General features: G+C 41.8%; 1 protein-coding gene across 1 annotated transcript in view; it reads right to left on the bottom strand.

Annotated features, from left to right (window-relative positions):
* Positions 1-236: 236 nt before the first annotated feature.
* LOC128660118 (5-beta-cholestane-3-alpha,7-alpha-diol 12-alpha-hydroxylase) overlaps positions 237-10,606 on the bottom strand; it is a 14,941-nt gene continuing 4,571 nt past the window's right edge. The window contains exon 2 of the mRNA XM_053713757.1: positions 237-3,103. Within this exon, the coding sequence (XP_053569732.1) occupies positions 1,560-3,103 (1,544 nt within the window). The 3' untranslated portion in view covers positions 237-1,559. The remainder of the gene's footprint in view (positions 3,104-10,606) is intronic.

Genomic DNA, 10,606 nt, shown 5'->3' with positions numbered 1-10,606 from the left:
GAAAGGTTTATGCAGTGAGGGAGATGGATTATGTACTAGGATTTACTGTTTCTATTGTAATGTTGTTCATAGTGAGCACTGAAAGTCATACAATAGTAAATCCTGTAATGTATAAATAAGGTTTCCTGATTAAATATATTTTACAAATAAAGACTATTCAGTGAATTAAATGCTGTTGTGTAAAAATAAAGTATTGTCTGTAAAAAAATCAAAAAAAATCACAAACAGAAAAATAATTCCAGTGTTTATTATCTGTTTTTTTTTATTATGTGTTAAAGATAGTTCAATAAAATGTCATGCATTATCTAAGAAAAATAGTTTATATGAACATATATTATATTTTATCAAAGTTTATAATAAAACATTAGAGAACTATTGTACAGCTGTTTTTTCCACTAATATTTTTATATATTCTGGAAAACTATTTGTATGTTTTTTAAAAACAAACAAACCCCCCCTGATCTAACTAAAATATGAAAATAACTGCCCCACCTGTTGATAAAAAGATGCTATTTATGGCAATCTACTTGCAACACTTAAAAGAGACTTAAGTCAAGATTAAACATTTATGATTGAGACAGAGGGGCATATTTATCAAGCTCCGAATGGAGCTTGATGCCCCGTGTTTCTGGCGAGCCAGAAACAGCAGTTATGAAGCAGCGGTCACAAAGACCGCTGCTCCATAACCTGTCCGCCTGCTCTGAGCAGGCAGACAGACATCGCCGGAAATCAATCCGATCGAGTACGATCGGGTTGATTGACACCCCCTGCTGGCGGCTGATTGGCCGCGAGTCTGCAGGGGGCAGCACTGCACCAGCAGCTCTTGTGAGCTGCTGGTGCAATGCTGAATACGCCGAGCGTATTGCTCCCTGTATTCAGCGAGGTCTGTCGGACCTGATCCGCACTGTCGGATCAGGTCCGACAGACCTTGATAATTTGGGGCCAGAGCGTACAATTGTAAACAACTTTCCATGGAAGGTGCAGGAGCTTCAATGCACAACTAAGACCTAGCTGAGCACATCGGGTGAGCCAATAACAAGAGATATATGTGCACCCACAAAAGCTAGCTCCTGAGCCTACCTAGATATGCTTTTCAACAGATTCCAAGGGAACAGATGTGATCATAGAAGTAAACTAGAAAGTGGTTTAAAATTCATGCTCTATTTGAATCATAAAAGTGTAATTTTGACTTCACTGTCTCTTTAATCATCTTATTGATGAAAAATAACTTGTGTTTTTCAAAAATTATATTTACCTTACATGAATTAAGCAAAATAATTTCTGTTACTCTGAAGTATTTACTGTTAAAAAAAACTTTTTATTTCCTTTTTTGCTGTTTTACACACTGATGGTTATTTTCAAGAGAATAATTGTAAATTACTGCTACCGAAAATAAGATATTTTATAAATTCGCCAAATATGTACACTAAATGTCTTCTCCATGTATCACTTATTTTTATAGATAAATGTCCTGTTAGAAAAAAACCAGAGGATTATTTTATATACATATTAAGTGGTTTTTATAAACAATAAGAGAAACAAAAGATGAGTTGTTTAAGCTAATAACGTAGCCGGTACTTAAATTGGACGTCATAGGTTGGCTGCATGGAACCAAAGCCCCAACGGTTTGCATCAATGCCTGGAATCTCTTCTTTTGGATTCACCAGCTCAAACTCAAAATATGTCAACACCAGGAATACAAACTGTTTCAGTTCATTTACAGCAAAAAATCGACCTGGGCAAATTGTGGTCCCAGCTCCCCAAGGCATAGTAAAATATTTCAACTTCTTTCCACCCTTTGAGAATTCTGTTTTTTTTGTGCCGTCTGGATTGAGGAATCGGTCGTACTTGAACTGTTCAGGATCTGGGTGAACTTCAGGATCCATTTGAACAGCTATATACGGGAAAAGGGCAACTCTGTCTCCTTTTCTAATGGCATATTCTTTCCCATTTGCCATCTTGATATTCATGTTCTCTTTTACTGCTCTAATAAGAACAGGTGCAGCTGTCAGCCGAAGGGTCTCTTCCACCGCACTGTCTAGAACAGGAGTCTTGAGGAGCATATCTCTTGTGAGGTTAAGGAGAGGACCACCTGGCTTTACTTCTTGCCCTGTTTCCCGAATAACTTTTTCTACCTCTTCACGCACTGCTTGCATGGCTTCTGGGTGCTTCATTAAATATAGGAGAAGCCAGAAGCAAGCAGGTCCGGTGTTACCTTGAGAAGCCCACAGGAGCAAAAACATGAACCTGTCTTGCATATATTCTGGCATCCCATTTTCTGCTCTGTGCTGATACTGGTCAGAGATCCAGCCACTGATATTCTCTTTCTGCATGGTTTTGTTTACAGACAGCATGTTCCAGAACAGCCTCTTTAAGCGCTCTGCTTCTAATTTATCTTTTGGTGGAAGAACAGCATACGCTAACCGTGGGAACAATCGGTCGTACTTTCTGAACTCATTAAATAATTCTTCTGAGTGTTCTCGATCATAGGTTCTAGCGTTTTCTTTGCTGCCTTTACTTTTAGACGGCTCATTACCAAATAAAGCAAGGTAACCAGCTCTGAACACAATATTATAACTGTAGTTAAAGAGTCCATCCTGATGCCATTTCCTCTCTCCATTTCCACTGCCAATATCATGAAGCATTAGGTTTTGCAGGTTCTCCATCATAGCCTGGGTCATGAGCACCAGTCCATCACCCATGAGATGTTTTGTGCTTGATTTCTCTAGTAGTTTGTGATCATTGGTACCAGAATGGTAACCGAAGACCCTAGCAACCAACTCCTTAGCAAACTGTTCAAAATCCAACTTAGATCTGGCTTCCTTCACAATAGGCCCAAAAGAGAGAGGATCCATCACAAATGTGAAGAAGTAACCTGCAATCTGAACAGTGAAAACGTCTCCATGTTTTTTCTGCATCTTTTGCAAAAATGTTGCTGTGTTGTTTCTGAAGTCGAGTGCATACCCCAACCATGGGATGGTACCTTTGTCCAGGGGAGGTTCATTTGGAGCTCTCTTCCGAAACATTCCTAGGAGGTACAGACCACCAAGTACTGAAGCCAACAGAGCCAACAAAATTGACAGCAACAGAGCCATTTTGGATGCTGAAAACAAAAAATAATAATATTAAAATCTTCATTCACTTCAATGAGAACCCTATATTGTGAGAACTATTACAATTCCCAAGACTTTTTCATGGTAAATTTACAAATATTAATTTATTCGATCCTGCACTACTGTGTATTTAACAGGGGTGAAATGCACAGTAGAAATACCGCTTGGGACCCACGAGGACTGCAGAGCCCGAGCAGAACCCGCCGCTGATCCAATGAGCAGCACTAGTTGCACAACTCAGATTGGATCAGCGTCAGTTTCCACTCATTTTACAGAGGTATTTTGGATTGCACTCAAGCGGAACAGTAAAATATTTAACCACCTACTTGCAATACCAGATTAAGCATTGTTCTTTGCAGGAGGTTGAGCAAAAGACAAGGAAAATACGGAATACTAATATAAGAATTACATGTTCTAACAAATCTGACCATTACATTTTTGGATTATAATTTCTATTTAACCAATAACAATTTAACTGATATCTCATGCAACGTAGAATGGGTAAGATTGTATGTATCACTATTAACCTATGCACAGCCCTGTATATTTGCTTGCTGGAGGTCAGTACTGCTGTATACCTGCTGGCTGATGGGTAGTACTGCTGTATATGTGTTGACTGGAAGGCAGTACTGCTGTATATTTGTTGTCTGGAGGGCAGTACTGATGTATATTTGTTTGCTGAAGGGCAGTACTGCTGTATATCTGTTGGTTGGAGGGCAGTACTGCTGTATATTTGCTAGCTGGAGGACAGTACTGCTGTATATCTGTTGGAGGGCAGTGCAGCTTTATATCTGTTGGCTGGAGGGCAGTACTTTTTATATCTGTGGGCTGGAGGGCAGTACTGCTGTATATCTGTTGGCTGAAGGGCAGTAGTGCTGTATATTTGCTAGCTGGAGGACAGTAGTGCTGAATAATTGCTGGCTGGAGGGTAGTACTGCTGTATATCTGATGGCTGGAGGGCAGTACTGCTGTATATTTATTGGCTGGAGGGCAGTACAGATGTACATTTGCTGCCTAGAGGTCAGTACTGATGTATATTTGCTGGCTGGAGGGCAGTACTGCTGTATATTTTCTAGCTGGAGGGAAGTACTGCTGTATATTTGCTGGCTGGAGGCCAGTACTGCTGTATATTTGCTAGCTAGAGGGCAGTACTGCTGTATATTTGCTAGCTGGAGGGCAGTACTGCTGTATATTTGCTGACTGAAGGGCAGTACTACTGTATATTTGCTGACTGAAGGGCAGTACAGATGTACATTTGCTGCCTAGAGGTCAGTACTGATGTATATTTGCTAGCTTTAGGGCAGTACTGCTGTATATCTGATGGCTGGAGGGCAGTACTGCTGTATATTTATTGGCTGGAGGGCAGTACATATGTACATTTGCTGCCTAGAGGTCAGTACTGATGTATATTTGCTGGCTGAAGGGCAGTACTGCTGTATATTTTCCAGCTAGAGGGCAGTACTGCTGTATATTTGCTGGCTGGAGGGCAGTACTGTTGTATATTTGCTAGCTAGAGGGCAGTACTGCTGTATATTTGCTATCTGGAGGGCAGTACTGCTGTATATTTGCTGGCTGAAGGGCAGTACTACTGCATATGTGTTGGATGGAGGGCAGTACTGCTGTATTTTTGCTGTCTGGAGGGCAGTAGTGCTGTATATTTGTTGGCTGGAGGGTAGTGCTGCTGTATTTTTGGTGGTTGTAAGGCTGTATTTTTGCTGTCTGGAGGGCAGTACTACTGTAAATTTGCTGTCTGGAAGGCAGTACTACTGTATATGTGTTGAGTGGAAGGCAGTACTACTGTATATGTGTTGAGTGGAGGGCAGTACTGCTGTATTTTTGCTGTCTGGAGGGCAGTACTGCTGTATATGTGTTGGCTGTAAGGCAGTACTGCTGTATATGTGTTGACTGGAGGGCTGTACTGCTGTCTGGAGGGCAGTACTTCTGTATATTTGCACCAAGAGGGCAGTGCTGCACTATATCTGTTGTCTAGAGGGCAGTACTGATGTATATGAGTTGGCTGGAGGGCAGTACTGTTGTATATTTGCTGGCTGGAGGGCAGTACTGCTGTATATTTGTTGGCTGGAATCAAGTACTGCTGTATATTTGGTGGTTTGAAGGCTGTATTTGTGCTGTCTGGAGGGCAGTACTACTGTATATTTGCTGGCTGGAGGGCAATTCTACTCTATATTTGGTGACTGGAGGGCAGTACTGCTGTATATTTGCTGGGTGAAGAGCAGTACTGCTGTATATGTGTTGGCTGAAGGGCAGTACTGCTGTATGTTTGCTGGTTGGATGACAGTACTGCTGTATGTTTGTTGGTTTGAGGACAGTACTGCATGTAGAGACAATGCATTACCTACTAGATCCCTACACTGTCAGAAAAAAGGGTGCGGTCTGGGTCAGTTTGTGAACAGTTAGGGTATAACTGCTGTGGTTGTATTCTCAATGGATCATAATTACACCTTAAGGAACTAATATGTACCATTTTTAGTGGTAAATAAGGTACAAATATGTTTCCAACTGTCAAAGGGTCCATATCTGTACCATTTAATCCCCCCCCCAAAAAGGTACAATCACTTGTGTGGCTAAAAGGTTGAGGGGGATGGGTGGTTCAAGGCTGCCAAACCCTGCAAGTCCATATAATTTGTGCACCTCAATTATTCATATTCACATAACTGTCAGTCACCCAAAATGAATGCAACATACATGTTGTACAGCAAAATAATTATGTTCAGTTGTTGTTGGTAATATGCAAGAAGTGGGCAAAGCAAAAAAAATACTTAAAGGGACAGTCTACACCAGAATTGTTATTGTTTATAAAGATGGATAATCCCTTTATTACCCATTCCCCAGTTTTGCATAACCAACACAGTTATACTAATATATGTTTTACCTCTGTGATTACCTTGTATCTAAGCCTCTGCAGACTGCCCCCTTATCTCAGTGCTTTTGACAGGCATGCAGTTTAGCCAATCAGTGCAGACTCCTAAATAACTACATGGGAGTGAGCATATTATCTATATGATACACATGAACTAGTACTGTCTAACTGTGAAAAACTTTCAAAATGCTCTGAGCTAAGAGGCGGTTTTCAACGGTTTAGAAATCAGTTTGAGCCTACCTAGGTTTAGCTTTTGAAAAATACCACCAAGGGAACAAAGCAAATTTAGTGATAAAAGTAAATTGGAAAGTTGTTTACATTTTCATGCCCTATCTGAATCATGAAAGTTTAATTTTGACTACACTGTCCCTTTAATAACCCATACATTCAATGATACTGCGTTGCTGGTTCTAAATAGCAAACAAGCACTTAACATTTTAATGTTTATATTTAGAGCATCAAGATGTTAACTCTTAAAGGGACAGTCTACACCAGAATTTTTATTGTTTAAAAAGATAGATAATCCCTTTATTACCCATCCCCCAGTTTTGCATAACCAGCACAGTTATATTAATATATGTTTTACCTCTGTGATTACCTTGTATCTAAGCCTCTGCAGACTGCCCCCTTATCTCAGTGCTTTTGACAGACATACAGTTTAGCCAACCAGTGCAGACTCCTAAATAACTCCACGGGAGTGAGCACAATGTTATATATATGACACACATGAACTAGTACTGTCTAACTGTGAAAAACTTTCAAAATGTTCTGAGCTAGGAGGCGGTTTTCAACGGTTTATAAATCAGTTTGAGCCTGCCTATGTTTAGCTTTTCAAAAATGCCACCAAGGGAACAAAGCAAATTTAATGATAAAAGTCAATTGGAAAGTTGTTTTAAATGGCATGCTCTATCTGAATCATGAAAGTTTAATTTTGACTAGACTGTTCCTTTAAACATAAAGCAAATGTATTAACTAAAATTACAAATAATTTTTTTTTTAAACTCTATAAAATTAACAAGGGATATTTAAGAACCTGTTTTTTTTTAAAAAAAAAAAATACAATTGTAACCGTTCCCCAGTCACATACATGGACATTGTGTAACACGCCATAGCGCCATCTGTTGGTTCAAAGTTCCTTGACATGTGTAACACAGCTCCATCTATTGGTAGAAGGTTCATCACCAAAATGTGTATTGGGGAAATATACTAATTTGCATCAGGGCCGTCTTTAATATTGATTGGACCCTGGGCAAAAATTGTCTTGGGCCCCCCACCCCCATGCAATTTTGCTCTCCACCCCAACATCCCAAAAAACAATTAAATCAATTTTTTTTATTATTATTAGCCCAGCGGTGGATCATCCACTGCTGGGCTAATCATTTAAAAAAAAAAAAAAAATGCAATATGTGAAACTGGACCTAAGCAGTACTAATAAGTAAATAAATATAAAAATTCCTCCACTGTGGATTCATTTAATATTCTTTTGAATGTGATTCTGGTGTGAGGTTAGCTGGTTAAAGAGATTTAGGGCAGCCAACAGGAGCAAAGCAAGGTAAAGGAGGAAGCATGGAGGTGCAGACAAATAAGTTTACTGACTGGAACAGCAGAACTACTATGGGAAGCTGTAAAATCTGAGGCAGAGAGAAAATAAAAACTATAAAAATAAACCTTACATTAATGTGTGAAGTATCAGCATGACGCTATACATCAGCCACACCAGCACATGTCGCTTCTTTGCTAAGAACAAGTTCCCTCTCACCCTGAACTAGACAATGCTGCATGGGGAGGGGCGTGTGTGCACTCACTTATTCTTCCCACTGACACCTTTCTACAAAGCACTATTCCCCTAACAAACTTCAGTTAGTTGATCTTAGGGCCACAGCAGAAAGAGCAGGGCTAAGGGGACCAGTAGACTGGATGCTGTCTGTCCAAGGCTGCATGGATACAGTGTGAGATGAGTCACACAGCCTCAAGACTGAAGAGAGCAGTGTATGCAGCTGCACAGATGCTCAAATCCTCATGTGCCTGCCGCTCCAGCTTTCTGCTGCATGCGCCTACAGTCAGCCCTACCCAAAAACAATCCCCACCACCAGAGCAGTTACCTGGTAACAGTGGTAACCCCAGTAGGATCTTTTCTGATGCAGTGGGAAATGGCTGGATGCCGAGTTAGGGCTTTGCATTCAGTGCTGCACAGTGCACATCTAAAACAGCACATGGCACTAGCTTGGCATGTCACATGACACCAGCTTGGCATGTCACATGACACCGGCACGGTCTGGCACAGTTTTTAAAAAAAATATAAGCAGAGTACTTTTGACTGTGACAGTATTAGGACTGAATGTGTGTGTTCCCCATGTCACATCAGCAGTCTGGTATGAACCATAACAAACAAAAAAAAAAAATTTTTTTTTTTTTAGGACTCTTGGGCCCCTCAACAGAGACTGGGCCCAGGGCAGCTGCCCCTTTTGCCCTGTGTTAAAGACGGTCCTGATTTGCATATATTTTGCATAGAGTGACAATTCAATGTATGGTTGCGAGTTTTATCATTTATCCCTCCCCCGAATCCCCCTTCTTTTCGTTAGAGTTATATTTTATTATTATGTTGTTTTCTATATGTTTATGTTTTATGTGGCATGTCACCCTAAATTAAATGGGGTATTTTTAGAATCTAGTACAAAGTGATATAAAACACATTGAGTATAGTGATGTGCAGTTCGGTTCTTCTGGGTGAATCGGTTCATTTCGGACGGTTCGATTAACTGAACCGGTTCATGAACCGATTCACCACTTCACCTACTGAACATGAGGTAGAGGCTCTACTTCATGTTCAGTAGGTGAACTGTAGAGCCGCAGATTCGTTTCCTGCAGTGCTGTTTGTAAATGACTCAGTGTACTGTAACTCTAATGAATCATTTAGATCAGTGTTTTTCAACCAGTGTGCCGTGGCACACTAGTGTGCCGTGAGAGATCCTCAGGTGTGCCACGGCAGACTGACAACAGTGTAACATATTTTTTAAACTTTGCTTGTTTTTTACTCCCAGTGTAGGGGTAGTTTGTAGGAGGAATGACATAACAGCACAATATATACAGTATGTGTGTGTTTGTGTGTATGTGTATATATATATGCTGTATTAGTCTACAATGTGTGATTTTTTAAAAAATTTTGGGATGGTGGTGTGCCACAGGATTTTCTAATGTAAAAAAGTGTGCCACGGCAAAAAAAGGTTAAAAATCACTGATTTAGATAACAGTACACTGATTCAAATATCAGGTCACACTCACAGCGGTTCTCAACAGACCCCTGCATTTACATTAACCCATTCAGCATCCCATGTTTGTGTATATATATATATATATATATATAAAAAATAATTGTTGTTCTTCCTCTATATCTAAGCTAACTTTTACTTAGCAACAGCTACATATATATATATATATATATATATATATATATATATATATATATATATATATATATATATATATATATATATATATATATATATATATATATATCCTATACTATAAAAGGCCAAGTGTGTTTGTCCGAAGCTGTCATGCGCAGTAAAGACAGCACGCGGACAAACACACTGGCCTAAGTCCCTACCTGTTCTGCCGACTGCGCCGAGCAAAAGTGGGCGTGGCCGAGCGTGAAGGGGGCGGGTCTAACGCGAAGGCCCGTGAAGGGGGCGGAGCCTAGCGTGAAGGCCCGTGAAGAGAGCTCAAACAGCTCAAGAGAGGGTGGAGGGATGTGGGGGAGAGGGGGGGGAGATGTGGGGAGAGGGGGGGGAGATGTGGAGTGAGGGGGGGAGATGTGGAGTGAGGGGGGGAGATGTGGAGTGAGGGGGGGGAGATGTGGAGTGAGGGGGGGAGATGTGGAGAGATGTGGAGAGAGGGGAGAGATGTGGAGAGAGGGGAGAGATGTGGAGAGAGGGGAGAGATGTGGAGAGAGGGGAGAGATGTGGAGTGAGGGGAGAGATGTGGAGAGAGGGGGGGAGATGTGGAGAGAGGGGGGAGATGTGGAGAGAGGGGGGAGATGTGGATTGAGAGAGGTGGAGAAAGGGGAGAGATGTGGGGAGATGTGGAGAGAGGGGGGAGATGTGGAGAGATGTGGAGAGAGGGGAGAGATGTGGAGAGAGGGGAGAGATGTGGAGAGAGGGGAGAGATGTGGAGAGAGGGGAGAGATGTGGAGAGAGGGGAGAGATGTGGAGAGAGGGGGGAGATGTGGAGAGAGGGGGGAGATGTGGAGAGAGGGGGGAGATGTGGAGAGAGGGGGGAGATGTGGATTGAGGGAGGGGGAGATGTGGAGAGAGGTGGAGAAAGGGGAGAGATGTGGGGAGATGTGGAGAGAGGGGGGAGATGTGGAGAGAGGGGGGAGATGTGGAGAGAGGGGGGAGATGTGGGGAGAGAGAGAGGGGGGAGAGAATGAGAGAGAGAGGGGGAGAGAGAGAGAGAGAGAGGGGGAGAGAGAGAGAGAGAGAGAGGGGGAGAGAGAGAGAAGGGGGGGAGGGGAGAGAGAGAGGGGAGAGATAGAGGGGCAAGAGAGAGAGAGGAGAGACAGAGGGGGGAGAGAGAGAGAGAGAGAGAGAAAGAGAGAGGGGGGGAGAAAGAG

The sequence above is a fragment of the Bombina bombina genome, chromosome 5 (genome assembly GCF_027579735.1).
Source record: "Bombina bombina isolate aBomBom1 chromosome 5, aBomBom1.pri, whole genome shotgun sequence".
NCBI classification, from domain to species: Eukaryota; Metazoa; Chordata; class Amphibia; order Anura; family Bombinatoridae; genus Bombina; species Bombina bombina.
The sequence above is the reverse complement of the archived record's forward strand: the minus strand, read 5'-3'. Positions and strand labels throughout refer to the sequence as shown.